The following is a 23,038-nucleotide window of genomic DNA, read 5'->3' on the forward strand; positions in this document are numbered from 1 at the left end:
ATGACGCTAAAATTTCGCTTCTTCAAATTTCTTGTGATGCTCTCTCAGAAATGAAAACTGCCTCCTCTTTGGTTTACTGGTTTATAACAGCAAATATGCAAATAAAACTATTGACATCAAAAGCGATAGACAATACAACGTACGAAGGTAAAAAACAAGCATCGACACTTCTAGTCAAAGTACTGTATGCTATGTCAAAAAAGCGCCCCTGGCACCACATTCTGGTCACAGATTGAAAAGATCTGTCAGCAGAAAGCTACTTCAACAAATCGTGCAAATCGGAACCTTGCTCCACGTTTTTTAGCACGGAAAGAAAAATGTCGAAACTCGGAGAAGCCCGTCTCCGGAGCACCATCGAAAGTCTCCGCGCGACGTCTTCAGGACTTTCTCTCCCCTTCAGGCGCAGCATCTCCTCGTACTGATGCGTACTCAGACACCCTTTCGCTAGAAGTTTATCGAACAAATCGCCGTCGAGAAGGCCGGCGAGAAGGGAAATGGCTCTATCCATGACGGGAAAGAAGCGTTGGGCCCACTTCGGATCCGCCATGACAGTAGAGTGCCCGGATTTCTAACACAAACATTTCTTGAAGAAAAACGAGTCGAAAAACATGTCCGTGGGAAGCGTTACGTTGAAGAAGAACGAGAGAAATATGGTCGGAATCAGCATCGGCGGCGGGGCCCCCTATTGCCCCGTTCTCTACGTCGTGCAAGTGTTCGACAAGTCGCCAGCGGGCGATAGCGGCCTAATCCTGCCCGGCGACGAGCTGACGGCCGTCAACGAAAGATCGGTGAAAGGATTTACGAAAGCGCAAGTGGCGAAGCGCATCCAAGGAGTCGGCGTAAGGGAATCCCTAAAAATAGGCTCTTTGATCATTTTATCATAGGAGTCCGTGACTCTGTACTACAATCGCCTCACTGAGGAATGTGGGCGTCCCGCTGACATAGGTCTAGCATTGATTATCGCACGGTTTAGTTTTTGTGGCCTAGTTGCTCATCTTTAGTATGGAAAACCATAAAGCACAAGCTGGTTGAAAGCATGAATCCCGACACGGCTGACAGCCTAGGATTCAGCAGAGCTATTTTAGTCAAAGGTTGCCCAATAGAATTATTTATATATATATACATGCATATGACGTTGTTCCACAGACCGTCTTGTGCAAAAGGTTCTCGACTTTGAATCGTCTGCCAAAGCGTTTTCAGGTAGGTCAGGGTTCTTCTACTCAGAGCGCACCCTTTTGAATTTTTCACGTTTACAGTTCTTGTGTGCAAACTCCAGGCTTTTATGTTGGCCTTACGTTCCACGTCTTATCTGCAGAAAGGTGAGTACTAGTATAGTTTTAGGGTCTGCTGCATGATGCATGTTGGGGATTTAGTGTTTGGTGACGTTTTGGCTGAAATTGGCGTGAAGTCAACTCAACCGGATGCCCATCGAGCTTTGACCTTATTTGGAAGCGTTCACAGGTATTTTAGATGATATGTATAAGATTTTTTGATTTTTTATGTTTAGAGATATTGGAAAATCTGGCATGAATACAGCCAATGCTCTTGTGACGGTTGGATTATTTATTGGTTTGCGTTTTATGTTTATAAGTCAGTTTTTAGGTTTTGAAAGATTTGGGAACGTTTCTTGGGAAGGTATATTTTAACATCAGAAAATAATTGATATAATTGAGTTTCTGTTAGGCTGTTCCGGACATGAAGCTGACTCTGAAGAAGTATGCTAATACGAAGTTTAATTATCTTGTAAGATACAAATTATCACGCAAAAAATCAATTTTTAAAAATGTGGATTTAGTCATTCTGCCTCAAAGTCAAAGAAATGGACGACGAAGACTACTACTTCATAGTTAGAATTGTTTTTTGTTGACGACTTTTTTATGTGACTGGATGCTTTAGACGTGCGGGGAACCACTGCCACGTCTACTCAGTGGCAACTATCACTACAGGTGGGTGCAGGTTTCATAACACTGGCTCCTATTATAGCTACAGTGTACTTCTATCAGGCAAATTCTAAGGGAAAGACACAAAGCTCGTATTGAATTTAAAACCATGCGCTCAGCCGTCACATCCAAGCTGGAATTCATGGAATTGAAAAGAGGTAATAACGTTTTTAATTAATTAAATAATGGGCTTTCTGCGCCTACACGCGAGTCTTAGTGCAGGACATTTCGTTTCAACTCGAACGTCTCATGCGATGTTTATTTGAGTATTACAAGTGGACCAGTGAGCGACTACGGGACGGAAACGTTTTCCCTATCGAGGTCAACCTAGACTTGAGCATGCCATTCGCTCAGACGTACACGGAAGAGTGCGACGACGATGAGGACGGGAAATAAAAGACTCGGAGAAAAAATAGTCTTTTTATAGCACTAAAAATTAGATTTATTAACTCCCCTCTCTAGAATTTATATACCGCGTATTCATTTCCCGCCCCCAAACGTCCCGTAGTGTTGAAGTCAACGACTCAACGAAGTGAACGTCGTGGTTTTGCTTTTTTCGACGCAATGCGATCGCTGACCGAGACCGGAGCGCCTTACTCTCGTCCGGTGGGCACCTTCTGGTCGATCGCGTCGACTGTACTCACCGTTTTCGCGTGTTTTTTCGTCGCCAGGTGGCGTTCGTGTACATTTTTAATCTGATCATCGGCACGGGTATTCTCGCCATACCGAATGCATTCAAGGACGCCGGATGGGCCGCCGCCATGATTCTCCTCATCATCCTCGGCTTTCTAAGGTACATGTGCACTTTGTTACGGTACCGTAATACCACACTTCTCCTTTCAGTTATCTTACAGCGACATTAGTCGTTGAAGCGATGGCTTGCATGAACGCTCTGGAACACGACGGGGAAGACATTCAAGTCAATTGCATTGAAAGTTTCTCTATCTAGAAATAATTTAGTTTGTATAGAAACTTATCAATACGAACAGTGAAAACGATACGATTGGGGAGAGTCTTACTGACAAATATCCTGTGACAGGTGTGGATTCCTCTCGCACAAACTGTTACAGCGTGACTATCGAATACACATAGGTTCAATAAATAAAGAATACAGTCTCTTTGAAATTACTGAAAGATATGAACTGGTACAAATTTTAAGATTGCAAATGGCAACCCTAAGACTTTCGTATTTTAGGGAACAATTGCTGGAATGTTTTTCAATAAAAGTGCGCCGTTATTTAAATTAAATTTATTTATTGATCTATTATGCATTTGTAGTTGGGATCATTCTCTACTACATTTGCATGGTGGTGTATCTTTACGGAGACCTCGCCATCTATGCTGTCGCCATGGGAAAAGCAATGACGAACGTCATCTGGTAAGTCAGCGAAACTTTAGAGAGAGCTTAGCGTTGACAAGACGTACCCCGCTAATAGCACAAACGTGACGTTTCATAATGGCTCTCATAATGATTCTCACTTTCACCACAACGAAAGCACGTGCTTTGGCACCAGCTCGATAAGTAGCAATCAAACGTACAGGATATTCCTAGTGAGTAGCACAGTAACGTTATACGGAACGCTAAGGGGATACGGATTTTCTGCAGGCTGTCTTCACCTTTGTGCTCGGTCCATTTGTCTTTTTCAACGTGCAGAAAACGAAATACCTTCAAATTATGACATCAGTTCTAAGATACACAGGTTTATAATCATAGTCGGGGTTTTGTTTTGTTTTTTATTGATTTTCTCTTCTCTAGCCTTTGGAATGGCTATCGTCATATCGTTCATGAGAATCACTCGCGGCGAGGGAGCGCCTCAGCCGCCAGCCATTCACCCGAAAACGTTTCCTATTCTATTCGGCGTGCTGGTCTACGCCTTCATGTGCCAGCACTCCCTTCCCTCCATCGTCACCCCGATTCGAACGAAACGTCGTCTTCCCGTCCTTCTCCTTCTCTCCTTTATCTGCGTCTTCGTCTTCTACGCTCTCGTATCTTTTTCCATTGTCTTCGCCTTCGATCCGGGTCTGATCAAAGACGAGTTCACCAATACGTTTACAGTTGACGTAGCAGGCCCCTTTCCCTCCTATTTCCTTCGTTTGTTTCCCGTCTTCGTCCTGACGACGAACTTTCCTATAATCGCCGTAACGTTGCGGAATAACCTGAAGACGCTTTTCTATCGTCCAGGCAAGGCCTATCCATTTGTCGTTGATCGAATCGTTTTTCCGCTTCTCGCTCTCCTGCCACCCATCTGCATTGCTCTCATAACCGAAGATTTGACGTTGCTCGTTGGCGTGACGGGCGCGTACGCCGGCGTCGGCGTTCAGTACGTCATACCGGCGGCGCTCGTCTGGCAGGGACGGAAGCGCGTCGCTCATATGACGTCGGAGACGAATGTTCATCGATCGCCTTTTCGTCACGTCGGATGGCTGTATCTGTTGGGCGTGTGGTCGTTCGTTTCGTGGGTCTTCGTGACGGTTTACATCGTTCTGAAGTACACCGGACACGACAAGTAGTTTTATTCGAAGAAAAAAAATTCCCTAGCTTCCTACACGATGTTTTTTATTCATTCGTGAATGAACATCTCTACTGACTAGTTGGTTTTTTTTTCGTTTGTTGAATCGATTATTCGTCGGTAAGTAAACCGAGTTCGGAGTTGCTTTCGTCCGTCGTCGTCTCGAGATATGATCGCTTTCTGGCTTTTTTAGTCGCACGTCGTTTGTTGCGACGTCGAAATCTCCTAAAGAATTCGGACCAGAATTCGCTTCCCTGACCGGAACAGGCGATGTTGAAAAAAAGCATGCATCCAATCACCATGAACAGCATCACGTCTAATTCTGACAGATAAAAAAAGGTCCGAAGAAAATGACACAATGGGAAACTGTCTTCCTTGCTTTGAGAGCATTTTTCGTGGGCTTTTATCAGATCATGTGAAGACAATTCTATATAAATGACAAAGGCGATTAGAATTGCGCTTAGAATGAGGGGATATATAAGCAGTTGGAAGATGAATCGTCTGGTAATGACGTCAAAGGCTTCTGCTAACGTTCCCGTTCGGTCCTCTTTCGTAGTCAAGTACTGTCTTATGACTGGGTTCTATAAGGGCAAGTGCCGTTTACGACTAATTTAATTAAGGCAAGTTGGGGCAACAAACCTTTCGCAGTTTTTGAATGATAACGATTGCTATGATCATACCCACCGGAACGGTGACTGCTGGCAGCAGCACTAAGGCGTAAAAGGCTGCCTTTGCCGTTGTCGGCGCGCAGGCCGCGACGGACAGGGACGTCGACGTGTAGCCGCGATGCAAGGGATCCAGGGCAAACAGAACCATTATAGTTGCGCTTGACGACAGTAGCACCAATGCCAATTGTACGCCGAATGTGCGTTTGGGGTTGCGAGACATTATGTTGGGGGTCGAAAATGATGAGATTGTTGCCAGCATGTTAGCCAGCGATATGAGCCACCATAGGGAAAAGTTCAAGATTCCAAAATTAACTGCTGCTCCTAAAACTACGATTTCAAAATAAAGTGCAAATCGAAGAGTGTAGTGAACCTTGAATTTTGCAGAGGACTGGAGGATCCATTATATTTTCATAGATGCTCTCGTGTTTACAGAACATTTCCACTCGTCCGACAATTATGGGAAAACTTCCGGCAATAACTAACAGATCTTTGCTCAGCCGAAACACTAGAAATAGTGTTTTACTTACCAATCAAGAAGTAAGACAAAGCCATCATTTGAATTCCACTCGGGGGACACCTTCCATATACATCAAACAACTCTTTCTTGCATAAACGATTGTAGCGATGAGCGCGTACCTCTGCTTTTGTCCTATCCACGTCAGAATGATTGCTAATATTAGGAAATAGCCCAAGACTGTGAAAAACCACAGAAGGACATTTCGCATCGTCTTTTCCGACGCATTTTCATACGCCGAGTTGTTGCAACGCAGAGGGGGCACCGCTGAACAGTTCTAAGAAAAACGGTGAATATCATTGGAAGCGTTCATTAATTAGTGAATTTCTTTACCGGTTTTACATCAGTTGATACCGCAACTCTGTCACGAAACGAGGAGCACTGCGGCATTCTAAGACAGAACCCGTGCTTGTTCTGTATTTTTTCCGCCGCTTTCCAGAAGACTAGGCACTCGTCTTTTGTTGCTTGACAGAGTTTAAATGCTTCTTCGTTGCGAACAAGAGTAGTGTTGGGGCCTTCGGAGCATTCTCTGTACGTATATAAGCAAAGTACATTCCACATAGCATAGCTGCAGTTGCGCTCCTCATTGGTAAAGGTATCTTTATATTTCTCAATAAGCGAATGCAAAAGGCTTAGGTCGGATTCAGCTTGGGCATAGCCGCAATTCGTCACCGACGTTTTCGTGCAGCTATCAGAATGAAAACGACGAAATTGAAAGCGCCGTGGAGTCCGTTTGCACACAGAAGTTGAAAGGATGTGGTTTTCACACTGAGCAGTGGAATTGTTTGCCGTATTCTGTACAGAAACGCATACACCGCGGATTCAAAGAGCGAGAACAAATGTAGCTTCTACGTACTAGCTTTGACTCGATTCCTGGAAAAAAATGGAGACTGTGGAGTACGAACGGAGCCAACGAAATTGCACAGACGAAAGCGGCGCATAGCGACGCAAAAATCAGAGCGCGCTTTTCTCCAGCAACGATTTGACCGACAAGAGATCTTCTTAGGTTGGACTGAGCCATTTGGTGGCAGCTCGACTATTACGCGACACGGAACTCCCTCGAGCGTGCGCTTTTGGATGCCCAGCAAGTATCCGGGCGGGACTGATATACCAATTGAATACGAGCACTCCACATGCATATTATACTGATTTAGGTTTGACGTAAAAACGGTTCTGTTTCAGCGGCATTGATGGAGTCGCTTTTCCATTTCTTTCGAAGCCAAGCTTTCGCTCGACATAAAATGCTTTGCCAAAATTGTTTTGCCTGCTCCGACGACAATATGTGAACGAGCAGAGCGAAGCCCAGCAAATCAAATAAGAAAATGTCGAAAACTTCGAGATAGGAGAAGATACGTCCGGGCTCGAAGATGCACGCCGTGTTGCCGCGATGCTGTTCTAAACAAGCAAGATAGAGCTTGTATTCATGAGCTAAGACCTCGCGGCTCATCGTCTTTTGAAGAAAAACCGCCAACGTGGCCATATTTGCGCTCAAACAGAGAGGGTACATAAGAAGTTGAAGTAGAAAGCGTTTTTCAAGGGCTTCGTACGCGTCTCCTATGACTCCGGAATTGTCTCGTCCGCTGCGCACGTATTCGGCGAGGCTCGGATTCTGACGTCAGAAAAACAATTGACTTAATTAACAGTTAAATGATGTTGATTTTATACGTTTCTTAGTTTGCCGACAATCGACGTTGCTAAGATACAGCCGAGGATGACGGAAAGCGACGCAGGGAAAATCATTGCGTAAAGAGTCGCTTTCTTGGTTACTGGTACGCATGTCAAGACGTGGCTGTGCCAAGTCGTGTAACCTCGGTGATCGCCAATGCTAAACAGCACCGCTACTGGCAGGCCCGGTAGAAGAATGCCAAGAAGTAAGGCAATGAAAGACTTCAATTTTTGTCGAGAGAAACACGTCGTTCTTTTTCCAGAAAATGACGAAACTATGACCGAGACGTCCCACAGAGAATAGAGCCACCAATAGGAGACGGAGAGCACTCCAAAATGTGTCAGAGCACCTGGTTAGAAAATGAAAGACGCCACGTACAGGCGTCGTCTAGAAACACTCACCAGCAACTCTGCACATGATAGGAGGATCTTTAAAATTATCATTGGCGTTTTTCGGGTGTTTGCAAAACGATTCGGAGGGTCCTTCTAGAAGAGGAAGAAGCACTGATAACACTAAAAGAGTATAATCACCTAATAGAAAATTACAGTATCTACGATTTTTACTAATTGTTAGGTATGATAACATCATCATTGGAATGCCGTTCAGAGGGAAAAGCAAACTGTAAGCAAAGGCTAATTAATGAACTAATGACAGCGACGGTACTAATAAGGACCTACGTGCTGTTGCCAGCCCACGTTATTGCAACAATGACCACGCACAAAAGGCAAAATCCCGCGGAAAAGTAGAGAGCAGTAGAAACTAATACTAGCTCAGTTTTTGTAGCCCAATTAGTTCCGTTGCAGGAAAGAGCGTTCATAAAAGTATCCTCATAATTCATAGTGCAATTAGAAGGAATCTACCGGTAAAGAAATTCCATTTGTAGTGCAACGCTGGGTTTGCGACCTACTTTCTTAGGTTCAGGTTTAATTGTATTTCTGCACGTTTTCTCCTCTGAATCAGAACAGTTGGGAAAAGCAGCACATTGTGGAAATTGCAAGCAACTGTAATCTCCCATGATTTTCCATAAACTTAATCCGCGCTCCCAAAACTCTGGACAGTCGTGTCGCGACGCCTGGCAGACGTCAAAAGTGAGTTGAGAAGTGGATCCTATTTGAAAAGATGAGCAGTTTCGATAGGTAAAAGCACACAGTATGTCGAGCAACACGTGGAAGCATTCGGTTTTGTTGAAATTCCGGGCGGCGTCACACAGAGCACTTCGAACCTGATTCAACTCGATTTCTGCCTCGTTGAAGCTGCCGCATTTCGCTAAAAACACGCTAACCGCTTCAGTAGGCCGCCGCGAAAAGAACTCGTGGCAGGACGAAGTACTGAACTTGTGTCCAGGGACGTTTTCGCAACTGCCCGGGCTCTGCAATGAAAAGGCAAGTAGCTACCTAGTTTACGCTGGGGTTTATTAATAATACCTTTTCAGAAGTCCACAGATTGCTAGGAACAGAGAGTAAAACAAAAGGCAGCAGAGAAATGAGTATCAGAAAGATGACGTAGAGAGAAACGAAGATTGTCGCCGGTTTTTCTCTTGCCACGACGCGCCCGACAAAGGACCTTTCTTCCCTCTTTGAAACCGCCATTCTATAAGATTATGGTGTTGTTAAGTGCTGAAGTTCAGGGTTTCGTCGAGCTATTTATGCTTAGCGAAAGCACGCATTCCTATCGTGAAACCAGCTCAAAAGAATTAACACGGTTATATTCGGCGAAAGATCGATATAAACGGATCTATAACTTGCGATATAGCACGATTAGATGAATGTCCCACCCACTCAGTTCTAGAGACCCCAAACAGTCAACTATCTGAAGCACGGACCAACCGCGCCAATAACGTTGAGGTTTCCCTCATTTGCCCAACAAATGGCTTACCATTTTTCTAGCTCAAGGGTTCAAAGTCGCGATTACAGAAGACACTACAGTGAAACCGATATCATGACGAAACCGATAAAGACTCTGACAAAGAAACTAAAAGGTATGTATATGCACCGCGTCACGATAACGCGGGTATAGTGCACTGCACTTTCAATCTACAATACGTCGTCTGGTGATACTTCTAGATCGCACATAGGACACTTCGTTTGTCTTTTCAACCAGTCACTGATGCAATCTCTGCAAAAGCCGTGTGCACAAGGAAGATAAGTTTTCTCTGTGACCGATTTGAAGCATATGATACACTCTTTCTCTTCTCCAACGTCAGGGGTCGCTTCTTCTGCGTTTGCAGAGGATAATTTAGGCGATCGAACATTCTCGGTGAACAGTTCCACGGAGGCCAACGTCTCGCATACAAACACGACTTGACGAACGGTCGTCGCTTCTCCCATGGCTTCGAAATACTGATTCACGACGGATGGGAGAGCAATCGCACTGTCTTGAATAGGTATCGATTCTGGAAGTGACACGGCAACCGAAGTCGCTTTGATTCTGTTCGCCACTTCTAGGGCACTGAAATAGACTTGTTTGAGAAGAATGACTCTCTTCTCCGGACTTTTCCCCTCCATGCCAGGAAGGATGGAGTGGATGATGGAACCACACGGTAATTTGCCGGCCGTCGTAAAGAACATTCTCCCAGCCGTAGGCTTTCCTTCCATTTTCTCAATTTCTCTACCACAAGCCAACTCCAAAGGGTCGCCTCCCTCTCGAATAACTCTCTGTCGAAGATCTGACGTCAAAAAAGTTTTGGTAGGCGTGGCAACGACGATAACGTCAACCCTTTCTCGAACGATGTCGCCTTTCTTTACCGCAATTCGTTCGCCAGTCTTTTCTCCGCTCACCCGTTGGGGTCGCCGCGGTGGTGGACGCGTCGGTGGATGCGATCGCAAAATCTCTTCAATCTGTAGAGAAAGAGCCGCTACGTCATCTTCCTGTCCTATAATCGTGACACTGCTCCCCGTTTCATTCACTTCGAGAATTGCATTCGTAGTAAGATTGCTGCATTTTCTCTTGACGATGTCTCGCTTTGGAGCGGGAATTTCCATCGTGCGCCCCCTCACCTTTTTGCCGACGGCGGTATAGAGCGCCTCGACGTCGTCGTAGGCTTTCTCGACTTGAGACTGATCGCTGATTTCCTCGACTGTGACGACCGCTAGGGTCGGATCGTCGCCGCTCGGAAGGGCCGTGAATCGAACGTGGCATATCGACTCAATGTTCGACAAGACGTCGTGCATCTTCTCCTGAACGTAGCGGAGCGTCGTCGCTTTGGTACGAATAGGAGTACGCGTTATCGGCTCAAAGAAAGGATTAGACGAAAGAGGGGATTGAGGTACAGGCGATTCTTCGGGAGTTTTCGGGCGAGCTACGGCTGTAAGTGACGGCAACGGAGCCCGTCTCTTTGGCGTGAGTTTACTACTAGACGAACTTTTCGCCATTCCTTTAATTTGTCTCGACCAAATGTCGAGCGAAAGTTGACACAGATTCAGGTAGTTGCCCGTGACTTCGATTTTGCGCTCGTCCATGTTCACTGTCGGATCGAGACCGTATTTGGTGCACGGAACGAATAGGAGCGAGTCCAAGTCTTCGAAGCAGCAGGCAGCGGCAGCGTCCGTTAGCATCGTAGCCCCGTAAACCTTAGAGGGGAGACTGGATGAACACTGTACGGCGCGGAATCGCGTCATACCTGTTTCCATGCTTCCGTAATGTCGGTCTCTGAGCTTCGCTCGTCTCCTAAAACACAGTTACGTCAGTACGTTACTACTCCGTGAATAAAGGGCTCGGAAAGAACAAGGGAGGGGAAAGGATGCGTGAGGATGGTTCCAATGAGATGTCTGCGTTTTACCGAAGGGATTTTGAATCACTTGGTTTCCTATCGTCTCCATGGGCGAGACTTGTCACTCCTACACAACCCGTGAGCTTCAAGAAACGAGGGGGAGCCAGTTCTAAGCAGCCCAAAAATAGATGCATTGGCAGAGAAAATTGACAAAAAAAGCGCACATAAAAAAAGGAACATCGTCCTCCTTACCTTACGTTGCAACCCTGGTGAACTTGACCATGACAGATCCACCATTTCCAGGAACGCTTTTCGCTGTGTATCCACCCCCCGTAGTCGTTCCATTAACCTGAAGCACGTGCAAATAAAAGACTGCCTGATTAAGAATCTCCGTCTCACCGTGTGAGTCCACAGATCCCTGACGGTCAATTTTACGCTCAAATCAAACCCCGCGGCTTCAAAGCAAGAAATGTCACAACTGATGTCAACCGGATTGGGTCCTATATTGAGAAAAACGAACGCCCAAGACCCGTCAGCCAGCTCTCGGCCCCACACGTTCGTGCCATTCGAGTTCACCATTTCACTGCCATCAAGACACTAGAAAATTGATGAGTTTCTTTGAGCTGTTGGTTTCTGAGGCGCTCACCATGCCGTTGTGCGTCAGCTGCTGGGAATTTTGGTCGTACGCCCACGTCTGACTTGGCGTGTTGTCTCCAATGCACGTTTCCAAGGAGATCGTCCCGTCAGAGTGAGCTGTAACGCATTTATGGTTAAGATCGGATAGCATCTGACCATTGAGATAGAACAACCACGATTCATTTCTAGAAAAGGCAAAAGGAGTCACGCGGATATTTGCACACGTCTCTTCTCTTATACTTATAGCAATCCTTTCCACAGCAAGTACCTCCAGTTGATACGCATTCGTAGTAGATGATGTCACTTCCGCAGTTATCAACGTTCAAGCATTTTCCTGAGGCTACGTTCTTTACGAAACCAGTCTTTGGCGTATTCCATATCCACCTGTGCGTAAATTTTGCCTGTCAGTCTTTGGGAGTTGAAAGAGCTCGGCAATTACTTGTGAGCTTTATTTGACGAGTTACATTTAGACAAATGAGCTGGAGGCAAATTTGGATTCTGTGACAGACTTCCTCCATAAAGCCGCATTCCCTGTTTCCCCAACGGATCCTAAGGTTTTCGTCAATTACACTTTGATTAAAATTGTCTATTTATTTACTTGATTCACGGCAATCACTTCCGCATTCGAATACGTCTCCAACGCGTAAAGAGACAAGTTTCTCACGTTTGAACTGATGAGAAGTGGAGAGGCCATGACGCTCCACATACTAAACTGGCTTCTCTGTTGGATCTCAGTCACCCTAACAAAGCAATTGTCACTAATCAATTAATCAAATAATTAATCTACCTTGGGGAATTTGTACTCGTGTTTCCAAGAAGCAAACACGGGTCTAAAAACTCTGTTCTATCTGAGCATTACATTGAAGAAAGATCCGTACCATTCCATCCGCCTGGTCCCGCATAAGGAGCTAGTTCAGCGTTGATGTCAATATTTTTAAGTACTCCTCCCCAATTGGTGTCATCTGGCCCAATACGCCAACTATTAGCAAGGCTAATACAAAGGAAACAGTGACTGTGATGCCTTGCTTATTCCCTTAGAGTACCTGTATCCAATGGGAGCATACCATCTGTTCCAACCGCACAGGGAATACAAAATGGGTCTACCCGTTGCGTTGAGAGCGTCTCTCATCTTGGCGTACTGCTCAAAGGCAGATCCGTGATCACCGGGAGCATTGCACGAGTCTTCCTTCAAGTAATCTCAAAGAGTTGGATACCACGTATTAGTTAAATACAGAATAAGGCATGGGTTTCTCTTACATACCAACGCCCCACTCCGCGTAGGTTTTTGCGTCAATTTCTTCGTGGTCTTGGGTACCAGGCCGGCCACCACAAGTTTTCGTGCCTCTATCCGTGTACACACTAAAGTGCAATACATTGAAAGAGAGCCTTATTAATTAAATTTCAGATGATGCACACCCAAATTTTAGCCCTTTTGAATGAATCTAAAACGCAGTCCCAGCATGACAAGGAGCTCTCTTATATTTCTTACATAGTCAGCAAGTGCCTTCATACCACTTGGAAAAGTATTTGGATCAGAGTAAACAGTGCCATTGTCATAGCGACCCTTTGCCCAACAGTCGTCCAACTACAAAAAAATTAATTTCTCTAATTAGCAACTCTTGAGTCACACGAGTCTACATCTAAAACAGGCTGTGCCTACATTTACGTATATGTAACCAAGTTTGCTGAAACCATAATCGACGAGAGCGTCCGCCGTCGCTCTGATTCCTTTTTCGTTCAACGAACACCCGTAATCGTACCAAGAATTGTAGCCCATTGCCGGCGTCAAACCCAAGCCGTTGTCAAGACTACGAACAGCGCAGCAGAGGCAGGCAAATGCGACGAAAATTCTCATCGTCGTGCTCATTTGCAACTAGCGTACGCTATCCGAGAAAACAGCACGACTCAGGGAGACTCAGGGCACGACCAGCACGAGTCGTATTCCCCTCTCGACCTATTTTCGATAGTCCTCCAGCTGCTGTTTAGACTTTCAGGTGCATATCTACAGTACGGATCGCGTATCTAATATTAGACCCCGCCGGCATGCTGCAACCTCGTGAGTGTTACGTATACTAAGTTTAGATCTATTGTTGTGATTTCTTCCCGAAGGGGTAAAGTTGTCCCCGACTTGCCGAAACTGCGTCAAGGCAATGAAGGCATGACCTAATTTGGTAAACCCTTACGCGCGGGGCGTGGTCAATACACGTGCGGTACACCGTTGGGGGCGTGCCGCATTAAAAAACGTTTGAATGTTGTGCATGCCATTCTATTTGTGAATCGTAGCTGTGGGCACAAAGCCAAGGGACGTACCCGCCGCGTAAGAGTAGCATTTTGACCTCAGGAAAGGTCAAGGGAAAAGTTCAGTACAATTGAGCTCCACAACCTGACCCACCTCCGTGGAGCACGCACACGCGCAAGGATCTTCGTCAGACTTGGACTGTATTCGAATTGTGCAGTAAGCGTGGAATATCCAATTCGTGCAACGCTCCAGCTCTCTTTTCGTTGCTCTCAGTATTGTTACCGATGGGTGTCAATAGCAGCAAGCGAATCAGCAACGAAGGTAACGTGATGGGCAAATGCGAAACTAAGGTTAAGAAATTTGCAACGTCGTGGTTTGTTTGTATCGAGTGGACTACCGTAGGTGAAGGATTTAAGGAGGACACCTGTTCACCACTACGTTCAAGTGCTCTAAGTAGTTTTTCACTCTTGCACTTTTCTTGACTTTGTTCCTTAGAGAAGCGTGTTCGTTTCTGAGACTGCCGAATGGTCTGAACCTCTTCCTACGCGCATAGTAACGACTGAAACTGGAGGAAATAACGGGAGTGAGAATGGCCAAAGACTGGCATAGCTTTGACGTATGAGAGAAACGCCTGGTGGATCTAATGCACATATTTTATCACTGTCGTTCACTGAAACACATGTGCATGTACATACAATGCTGTATATGCAAATACTCCATTGACATCAAGAACAACTCAAGTCATTCTGTTCAAATGTTCTGCTTATATCTTTCTTGCCATAATGGCAACAGTTGTCCATGAACTAGCATCTCTGGCGCCTGGGACATCCATAACAGGAGCTTCTCTGGCAATCAGCCTGTGCTCGATCACTTCAAACCCGGCAGCCTTCACACTGTCGAATATGAACTGTTTGCTTCTTTCCACATGATCCTGGCCGTGATGATGATGATGATGATGACCATCCTGTTGGTCCCCATGGTGATCATTACCGTGATGTTCCTCCTCCTTCTTTTCATCACCCTCTTTCTTCTCTTTCTCATACTGGCGTTGCGCGTGAAAGCACCCAAGCATCTCACTCAGCATCAGCAGACCATTCGGCTTCAAATATTTCCCCAAATTCGCTAAACAGGGCGCGTAATCGTCGTGCGTCTTGACGGCGTGCAATAGGCAATAATGCACCGACACAACGTCGAAATGACCGACCAACGACGCGTCGACGGGATCCGCCGCCGTGACGTCAGCTTTTAGTATCGCCGCCATCTTAGACCGAAGCGCGTCCTGTCTCTCGCTTGCCGCCGACTCCGAACGATCGCCTTCCACGTCGGCGACGGCGTAGCGAATCAGCGACGAGAAGTCGTACGATTCGGAGCCGCTGGCTTTCCAGGTTTTCAAGAAGTCGACGTTTTGCTGGCCGAAGTCGGTGAACGTGATCGTTTCCGCGTACCTGACGGCACTGATAAGCGACCAAATGGTCGGGCCACCGCCGAATTCGATAATGCGCGCATTTGCGAGATTCGCTCGCTTGTACAACTCGTCAAAAATCGCGAGACGTTGCTGGAGGACCTGATGAGAGCTCACGTCTGAGCCCTCTTTGAAAGAGTAGTATCGGTCGCAATAGGCGACCGGATTTTCGAACAACTCCGGTCCTCCCTTCAGAGATATCTCTGCTCCCTTCTCCATAGATCAAACGCGCGTTCGACTCGGATATCCGCATGTGTTTTTATCAACTCTTTTGAGTGAGCGAGCTTACTAAGTAGTGCATGCCTGTATCATATCTCTCTCTACTCTAAAGAATTATTTTATGTAGGAAAATTGTCCAGCAAATCTCTGTGACATCATTCTCCTTGACCATATTTGGAAGAGTTACGCTACGTTACGTCATGTACAGAGTCTCCGCTCATTGCGCACGCTCAAAAAATCATCATGTCGGCTGTCGAAGTTGAGTGCGTTCCGCTGCTTCGCTCAGAGAGCACCGAAACTTTTCCGTCGTCTCCTGGTGAGTGGCTGTATTCGCGCCTTTGCTATTCGCTCTTCGGCGATTCGTGGCAAGAACCTGGGGAGTTTCGTTAGATACGCTCTAACTATGTCGACGTAGAACTTCGTTTTGTGATTTGCACATTCGGTCGAAGCGCTACGATTACCGTTCGTTGTACTGTACTGGTTCGCGTGGCCGGCCGCTGACCGTGACGTCACGCAATCGTCACTTGCAGAGCCGTATATAAAGAATAAATCTTTATATACGGCTCTGGTCACTTTTATCTCGTGATTTTGCTGGCCACGTGTCTATCTCCAGTAGAAATTAATTTTAATTAAATAGTAGAAGATGCACGTGACCATGACCTCTGTTGCATTCATAATTGGGTATCTTTTTGCTTTTGCAGATTCAGAGGCTGAGGATTATTTTGCGATACTTGACAATCGAGAGGAATTGTATTCCAGTGGTAGCCAGCCCAAAGTCACCACAATACCGGCTCCTTTTGATTTCCATGAAGTTGCCAGCGATGAATTGCGGGGTCTTAAAGTGGAATACGTCAATCAGTGTCTTGTTGTCACAAGCATTCCAGGACGTGTTCGTCCAGCAGCTTTAGCGGAAATTATTCGTCAGCTAGGAAACTGGATAAAAGATAAGAAGTTGCCCATCATCGTTGCACTCAATAAAGATGTCGAGTTGTCCTGTGAGGCAGTTTACCGACCCGACGTGTGCGCTCTTTTTGAAGAGGAGGAAGAGAAATTCCCGTGCATTGCGATTGAAGTATCTGTCTCCGAGTTGTTCGAGAAAGCGAAAGAGAGGTGCGATGAGTTTCTCAAGCTGGGCTCTCGGTTTGTTGCTATTTTCAATTTCGAAAGCACCGAGTCAGCATCTTTTTCATTTCATTCAAAATTGCGTGATCGTAAATGGCGCAAATCGGAAGGGCCGACTATTGTTCCTGGCGCTGTTTTCAGTTGTGAAGAAGACTGTGTGCTAGATCGAAAAGAAATTGAGATAGATGCTACCCGCGCACTTCGAAAGAGGCCGCTTCGTCGTGAAGATGTTTAATAAAATTTTAATAAAATTTATGTATTTATTTTGTTTCCGTTTTTTGAATAAACTCCCTCTTCTCTCCGGGTCCTACCTAGCCTTCAAACGCACGTTAGCTTGAGTTGCACTGAACTATGAGCGACCAAATGATCGGGCCACCGGAGAATGCGCGCATTTGCGAGATTCGCTCGCTTGTACAGCTCGTCCAAAATCGCGAGACGTTGCTGGAGGACCCGATGAGAGCTCACGTCCGAGCAGGGATCTGTCACGAAAAAAAGTGTCCGGGTAAAAAAGTGTCCGGCCGGACACTTTTTTTCAGGAAAAAAATGTCCGGGTCTGAAAAAAAGTGTCCGGAACAGATTGTCATGGAAAAATGTGTCAGGGTAAAATCGTGTCCGGCCGGACCATATTTCCTGTGAAATGTCGTCCGGCCGGACACTATTTGCGACAAACGGCGGACCTCTGACTGACATACAGGCCCGGTAATACCTTCTGCGAGCTCGAAGTAGGCTTCGCGATCCGGCGTTGCCAGTCCAGCGATTTCTGTTCCACCGCTGATGTCCACGCATCGGCGTCGTTTCCTTATATCGCCTGGAGAAGTGTCCGTCCGGACACCTTTTTCCAGAAAAAAACAGTCCGGCCGGACGCTCGGACGGATTTCTCCAGCCCCAAATGCGTCTGACGGCACGGACGACATCATACGAACACCGGCAGGTCCTTAGAAGGCCGGTCGCTTATAATACGCGTAGTAGCCAAGCTTAGAAAAACGGTTATCTGCTACCGGACGTTTTTTTTTAGACCCGGTCACTTTTTTTCAGGAAAAAGTGTCCGGCCGGACGGTTTTTTCTGGAAAAAGTTGTCCGGCCGGACACTTTTTTACCCGGACACATTTTTCCATGACAGATCACTGGTTCGAGCCTTCTTCCAAAGAGTAGTATCGGTCGCAATAGGCGACCGGATCTTTGAACAACTCCGGCCCTCCCTTCTCCATATATCAAACGCGCGTTCGACTCGGATATCCGCAAATGTTTTTTATTCAGGTAAATCAACTCTTGTGAGTGAGCGAGCTTACTAAGTAGTGCATGCCTGTATCATCTCTCTCTCTACTCTAAAGAGTTATTTTATGTAGGAAAATTGTCCAGCAAATGAACGTATTCACTATTGATATCCAGCTCACATTCCTGACAAGGAAATTCTTTGGTGAGAAAGGGTTCATACCTAAGAGAAAAGATAGAATATCAGTAGCCAACAAAAAGGCAAGTGAAATCACCAGTAGTTCACTGCCATATTTCTATGCTCCTTCTGATCGGGCGTCGATTGGACTTCGTGCCACCAAAACGCTGGCATGAAGAGAACGTCGCCCGCGTGGATCGTACACTCCATTCGCGCAACCTTGCCAAACTCAGGAAACCGTTTCAGATCAGGCTTTCGAATATCAATAGGCGACATCACCATCGAAGTACTATCCAGCAAAGTCTTTCGACGAAATGAAGCCGTCTGCCGATTAAACCCGAGCTTCGCCTCGGCTATGTGAGCTTCGTAGAGCCTCGTATTATTATACGGTTCGAACAACGTAACGTGTTTTGTCCCGCTGAGTTGACACAGGAGATTGTCGAACGGATCAAAGTGCAGCTTACCCAACGTATTCCCGTCACTCAGCCACATGTTGAGATGCCGTCTCTTGAGCACTCGCTTCACAAACGCCATCTCGTCGATGTCGTTTTCCAACTCGGCCATGTACTCGCGTATGGACGAGTACTCGAGATAGGCCGAGACGTTATTGGTTCGATACGCATTGACCTTACCAACGACGATATCGAGAAAATCCGAGAAGAGAATATCCATTGTCGCCGGCCGAACGACGACGAGATCAGGATAAAGTAGCTGTTCTAGAACGGTATCAGGCACGTGAAATTCGCCGTGATCTTCCCATCTCGACACGTCCTCGCATCCTTCGAACTCGCCGTGTGGTGCAACCTTGACGTGAATCTTTCTTTCGCCGAACGTTTCGCGTAGGTAATTGATTGTCCACTTATGCATTGCCGTCCAATTGGCGGCCGCTTTTTCGATAATGACCGGTTGAGAACGACTTAGATATTCCGAGAAGAATTCTCCCGCCGTGACGGGCATCGATATGCGTTTGCATCGCTCTGACGGAAATTTGACCTCATAGAGATTGTCGAGAATTGCTTGTCGAGTTCGACCGATCCTGTTGAGTTCTCCCGTAGCTGTGCGAAACGTGCCACAGTGCTCGTTGATGAAGTGCACGAGAAGGGGCACCTGTAGTGGGCCTGTGTACACTTTAGGCTTTGGTTTGGGTTGAAATGGCGCGAGCAAACAGGCTCTGTTCTGTTTGATTTTTGGATACACTGCTACATCATTATTAGACTCTGTTGAAGTTATGTCGGGTTCTAATAGGACGATTTTAATGTTGTTTTCGTGCCAATACGCGTCTTCGAGTTTTTGTAGCAGGGAAGTGATCTGATCGTCGGGGTTCGAGTCTCGAGAAGTTACCAGGCAGTTTCTTTCTATGAAACGTTGCAACTGAGAACGCGCAACCGTTTCTAGCGTGTCGCATTGCAAGGGATAGAGCAGGAACAGTAGAAACAGGCGAGACATGTAGGGACTAGAGCATAGGCTATCCGGGGAATTATTCTTTCGAAATCTGACGATGTCGTCTCCTGGTGAGTGCCTCGCGGTCTCTCTTCGTCGAATAGTTGCACGCTTTTCCTTGCATGTATAGTATACGTCACCGGCTGTCCTAAAATCGTGATCTCTGCAGCGTTTTTTGCTTTTGCAGATTCGGTGGCTTGGGATCATTTTTTTGCGATATTCAGCAATGAAAAAGAATTGTGTTCCGACGGTAGCCAGACCAAAGTTACCAAAATACCGGCTCCTTTTGATTTCTACGAAAAATTATGTTTCGACACCGATGAATTAGAGACTTTCACATTCAAAGCAGAATACGTCGATCACTGTGTTGTTATCACAAGCGTTCCAAGAGGCATTCATTCGGTAGTTCCACTGGTGGTTGGTAGCCAGCTAAGGAACTGGGTCAAAAACAGGGATTTGCCCATAACTGTTTCATTGAATGAGAGTTCAAGTTGTCTTCCGAGACTGTTTGCCAACCGGACGTGTGCGCGTGTTTGGATGCAGCAGAATTTCCGTGCATTGTTATTGAAATAGTCGTCTCTGAGCCGCTGGAGGATGTGAAGGCGAAGTGTGATAGGTTTCTTAGGCGTGGTTCTGGGTTTGCTGCTGTTTTCAATTTTGAAAGCGCCGTGTCAGCATCTTTTTCATATCATGCAAAATTCCGTGATGGTGAATGGTGGGAATTGGAAGGGCCAATTACTATTCCTGGCGCTGTTTTTGGCTGTGAAGCAGACTGTGTGCTGGATCGAAAAGAAATTGAGGAAGATGCTACCCGCGCACTTCGAAAGAAGCCGCTGCCTCGTGAAGATTTGTCGTAAAAACTTTTGGGTCTATTTGACTTTATCGTTGATTTTGCTTGCCTTTTGTGCGACGTCAATCTAGATCTAAATTTAGATATATGCAATGCAACCACGCCTCTCTCCTTCTGCCTTCAAACGCACGTTAGCTGACAGAGTGATGGCAGTGGCACGGCGAGTCTCTTTCCCGGGAATGCTCTTTTACCACTACAACTCGGACAAGGGAAAAATCATCAGACCCGAGCGCGCCTGGTCCGTGCGCGACCTAAAGGAGGCGGTTCGCGAGAAAGAAAATCTGGACAAGAGCGAATCAGCTCGTCTCCGCGTCGTCTACCAGGGAAACGAACTAGGCGACAGGCAACTTCTCACCGTAAGCGATCGTCACCTCAGCATGCGTGCGAATCGACAAAAAAATGTCGACATTTCCGGAATCGCTGTTTTTCTCGCCCAGGATTGCAACTTTCAAGAGGCGAGCACGGTTCACATTCTCAAGAGCGGACGCCAGCGCGAAGGCTCTCAAGCGACGCGAGGTAGACCGGCCTATTCTACTGTACTCGCGCGTGGCTTCGGAAGAAGTCTCTCCAACGCTTTGTTTATGAAATCTAGCTCGTCCTCAAACGCTGTTCCACGTTTATTGTTCCGATTGCAAGGCAATTGGCGAGGGGCGAGTTTTGGTGAAATGTTCCGGCTGCACTAAGGTGAGCCCCCCCTCCAGGCCCATCACAATGATATCACTCATCCGCTTCGAGACCAAAATAATAATTGAATTTTTGCTATAATTGAATTTCTGACCATATCCCCCATAGCAAAGTTTTGTCGTGAAAGTGGGTCCCAAGTCGTGGGACGAGGTTTTCGTCAAGAAGATGACGTTCAAAGGCGACTGTCTCAACGAAACGTGCAAAGCGGAGACGCGCGAGGGCAAGGTCAGCTTCCATTGCGACGCACACAGGGGAGAAGAAGGCTCCAATCCACCCGAAGCGCTTCCCCTGCCGCTGATTCGTACAAACACAATTAAAGTCAAGTGTATGAAGTGTGATAAAGTCAGGTGAGCGTTTGAGAAATTTGAGATGCCGGGGGACTGACGTTCTTTTGACACAGCGATCCCGTTCTTGTTTTTCCTTGTCATGATCGTCATTCTCTCTGTATTCCTTGTCTTGAGATCTACGTGAACATGGCTCTGAACAGCAATACGTTTGTACAGCATCCCGAGTCGGAGATATACACGCTAGGCTGTCCAGGTACATACATGATGTGCTTAGGTTAAGATCATAGTGCAATTCCTTCTCTTTAGCCAATTGCGCAGATTCTCTGATTCCTGAAACTCACTATTTCAAAGCAATTTCACTCGTACGTCAGATGTAGTGTAGAAGAGGCGAGACCGTTAGCTACGCCACTCTACTCTAGTATGATCGATATAAGGAAATGACGACGAGGGATTTTGTACTGAAAGCGGGCGGCGTCATATGCGATTGCGGCGCTGCCATACTCTGTGCTCAGTTTGAAGTTAGTGAAGGTGCAACAGGAAATGATGAGGAGGAGGGGGACGGTGGGAAGAACGCTGAGGCGGCGGCGGTTGCTTCCAATGCAAAGCCGCCGCGTCGCCTGGCTCGAAAGATGAGTCTTCAATGTACAGAGTGCAAGGCAAGTGAAACCGGGGAAAGAGGAGTGAGGAGTCAAATGAGTGTTATATGTAGAAAGTGTTGTGTACGCGATGCAAGCGAGACTGGCATGGCGAAAGTGATTGCGACGGACCATTGGAGGAAGACAGACCCAAAGACGTATTAATTAATAATAACAATAACATGTACGATATTTAATTATTTATCTATAGGTGTTCGATATTGAGAAGAAGAGAGCCGAATCTGCTTGCTGGAAAAAGAGCGAGTTCGATCCGTTGCTTGACGCCGTTCACAAGGAGCTCAAGATATCAAAGGAAAAAGCCGTCAAAGCACACGGAAAGAAGAAATGGAAATGGTGGCCATTTTGAAAGTAAATGACAAAGAGTATCCATCTTCTTTAGAATGATACATCTCTCTTTTTCTACAGAATTGACTTGCTTTAGTATCTTTTTCTTTTTTCCCCCTGAGGAGGTTTCTGTGTATCTTGCTGTTTTTTCTTTGCAAATTCCTTACGTGGGATTAGTGCATCATATTTTGCTATTACTTCATATCAAGAGGACTGCAAAACCTCAGCTATACTATTACGTTTTTTTCAACTTTTTCTCCCTGTACTGCTTTTATGCTCGCGATTTTTTGTTCTCTCATTCACCTGTAATAGGATTTCGTGTCGATTGCACCGGTCTATGGGGTTGCGCACTGGCGAACGATCCACTGTGAACAGACTGGTATTGAGTAGTAAACAGTCTCTGCAGAAAGGCAAAAACATTTGAATTTTTAGTTTTGGATTTTTCTACTGACGTCATCTGTGTGCTGAGTTGATGCTATCATTTTTTCACCGGCCATTTGTTGCCTTGAGAGTTCACTGGCTTGGGTAAATACCGAGGCGGTCTAATAATATGTTTTATTTATCGTTTAGTAATTGATTTATATTTTTAACCTGTGATAGGTCTCTTTGTGGAAAGTCAGTCTGAGCTTTCGTATGATACTCAGTCATACTAGCACCGCCCACGACGGCAAAGTGACCGGTATGTTGCGAGGGAAAGGGGCGTTGTCTTTCCGGCGCCGGTA

The 23,038-nt window shown here is 46.2% G+C and overlaps 7 protein-coding genes and 1 long non-coding RNA gene across 15 annotated transcripts; 3 read left to right on the forward strand and 5 right to left on the reverse strand.

Annotated features, from left to right (window-relative positions):
- Positions 1–64: 64 nt before the first annotated feature.
- Positions 65–847, reverse strand: LOC136200066 (uncharacterized). Its single transcript, XR_010673286.1, has 2 exons — positions 629–847; positions 65–568 (listed from the first exon to the last, which is right to left on the reverse strand). It is a non-coding gene; the product is annotated as an uncharacterized lncRNA (long non-coding RNA).
- Positions 567–2,431, forward strand: LOC136200063 (PRKCA-binding protein-like). The gene is made up of 13 exons (XM_065990389.1): positions 567–839; positions 885–945; positions 1,002–1,091; positions 1,147–1,200; positions 1,257–1,319; positions 1,374–1,461; positions 1,508–1,553; positions 1,603–1,635; positions 1,684–1,743; positions 1,796–1,846; positions 1,897–1,946; positions 2,004–2,098; positions 2,158–2,431. Exons 1-13 carry the CDS (start codon positions 609–611, stop codon positions 2,334–2,336), a joined length of 1,101 nt encoding a protein of 366 aa, XP_065846461.1. The 5' UTR covers positions 567–608; the 3' UTR covers positions 2,337–2,431.
- LOC136200062 (transmembrane protein 104-like) lies at positions 2,432–4,642 on the forward strand. The gene is made up of 10 exons (XM_065990388.1): positions 2,432–2,546; positions 2,612–2,733; positions 2,784–2,859; positions 2,910–2,979; positions 3,033–3,085; positions 3,136–3,166; positions 3,219–3,318; positions 3,350–3,491; positions 3,547–3,640; positions 3,697–4,642. Exons 1-10 carry the CDS (start codon positions 2,505–2,507, stop codon positions 4,449–4,451), a joined length of 1,485 nt encoding a protein of 494 aa, XP_065846460.1. The 5' UTR covers positions 2,432–2,504; the 3' UTR covers positions 4,452–4,642.
- On the reverse strand, positions 4,404–8,895 carry LOC136200060 (uncharacterized). Of its 3 annotated transcripts, none has more exons than XM_065990385.1 (13): positions 8,723–8,895; positions 8,206–8,667; positions 7,976–8,154; positions 7,862–7,917; positions 7,700–7,810; positions 7,298–7,647; positions 6,489–7,241; positions 5,966–6,427; positions 5,755–5,909; positions 5,646–5,695; positions 5,489–5,596; positions 5,090–5,439; positions 4,404–5,031 (listed from the first exon to the last, which is right to left on the reverse strand). In XM_065990385.1, exons 1-7 carry the CDS (start codon positions 8,885–8,887, stop codon positions 6,783–6,785), a joined length of 1,782 nt encoding a protein of 593 aa, XP_065846457.1. In that variant the 5' UTR covers positions 8,888–8,895; the 3' UTR covers positions 4,404–5,031; positions 5,090–5,439; positions 5,489–5,596; positions 5,646–5,695; positions 5,755–5,909; positions 5,966–6,427; positions 6,489–6,782. The 3 variants fall into 2 exon arrangements, with proteins under 3 accessions (XP_065846457.1, XP_065846458.1, XP_065846459.1); XM_065990387.1 differs by having other exon boundaries at positions 7,700–7,783; positions 7,844–7,917.
- Positions 8,896–9,176: 281 nt separating this feature from the next.
- LOC136200101 (probable alpha-galactosidase) lies at positions 9,177–13,596 on the reverse strand. Of its 6 annotated transcripts, XR_010673293.1 has the most exons (16): positions 13,304–13,596; positions 13,133–13,228; positions 13,060–13,085; positions 12,905–13,002; positions 12,687–12,840; positions 12,522–12,634; positions 12,431–12,473; positions 12,242–12,383; positions 12,083–12,192; positions 11,884–12,027; positions 11,654–11,828; positions 11,407–11,604; positions 11,265–11,356; positions 11,077–11,176; positions 10,918–10,964; positions 10,778–10,867 (listed from the first exon to the last, which is right to left on the reverse strand). XR_010673293.1 is itself a non-coding variant. In XM_065990431.1 (14 exons), exons 1-13 carry the CDS (start codon positions 13,508–13,510, stop codon positions 11,261–11,263), a joined length of 1,602 nt encoding a protein of 533 aa, XP_065846503.1. In that variant the 5' UTR covers positions 13,511–13,594; the 3' UTR covers positions 10,947–10,964; position 11,260. The 6 variants fall into 6 exon arrangements, 5 of the variants coding, with proteins under 5 accessions (XP_065846501.1, XP_065846504.1, XP_065846503.1 ...); XM_065990431.1 differs by lacking the exons at positions 10,778–10,867; positions 11,077–11,176 and having other exon boundaries at positions 10,947–10,964; positions 11,260–11,356; positions 13,304–13,594; XM_065990428.1 differs by lacking the exons at positions 10,778–10,867; positions 10,918–10,964 and having other exon boundaries at positions 10,979–11,176.
- A 903-nt stretch (positions 13,597–14,499) lies between these two features.
- Positions 14,500–15,642, reverse strand: LOC136200103 (nicotinamide N-methyltransferase-like). Its single transcript, XM_065990433.1, has one exon. It carries the CDS (start codon positions 15,561–15,563, stop codon positions 14,646–14,648), a length of 918 nt encoding a protein of 305 aa, XP_065846505.1. The 5' UTR covers positions 15,564–15,642; the 3' UTR covers positions 14,500–14,645.
- A 2,271-nt stretch (positions 15,643–17,913) lies between these two features.
- Positions 17,914–19,535, reverse strand: LOC136200392 (bifunctional peptidase and (3S)-lysyl hydroxylase Jmjd7-like). The gene is made up of 2 exons (XM_065990776.1): positions 18,173–19,535; positions 17,914–18,120 (listed from the first exon to the last, which is right to left on the reverse strand). The coding sequence occupies exons 1-2, from the start codon at positions 19,519–19,521 to the stop codon at positions 18,024–18,026; spliced, it is 1,446 nt and encodes a 481-aa protein (XP_065846848.1). The 5' UTR covers positions 19,522–19,535; the 3' UTR covers positions 17,914–18,023.
- Positions 19,536–20,501: 966 nt separating this feature from the next.
- On the forward strand, positions 20,502–22,338 carry LOC136200079 (E3 ubiquitin-protein ligase parkin-like). The gene is made up of 9 exons (XM_065990404.1): positions 20,502–20,721; positions 20,803–20,881; positions 20,958–21,049; positions 21,158–21,396; positions 21,450–21,589; positions 21,643–21,698; positions 21,756–21,992; positions 22,046–22,129; positions 22,183–22,338. The coding sequence occupies exons 1-9, from the start codon at positions 20,512–20,514 to the stop codon at positions 22,336–22,338; spliced, it is 1,293 nt and encodes a 430-aa protein (XP_065846476.1). The 5' UTR covers positions 20,502–20,511.
- Positions 22,339–23,038: the final 700 nt, after the last annotated feature.

Source organism: Oscarella lobularis, chromosome 2 (assembly GCF_947507565.1).
Source record: "Oscarella lobularis chromosome 2, ooOscLobu1.1, whole genome shotgun sequence".
Taxonomy (NCBI): Eukaryota; Metazoa; Porifera; class Homoscleromorpha; order Homosclerophorida; family Oscarellidae; genus Oscarella; species Oscarella lobularis.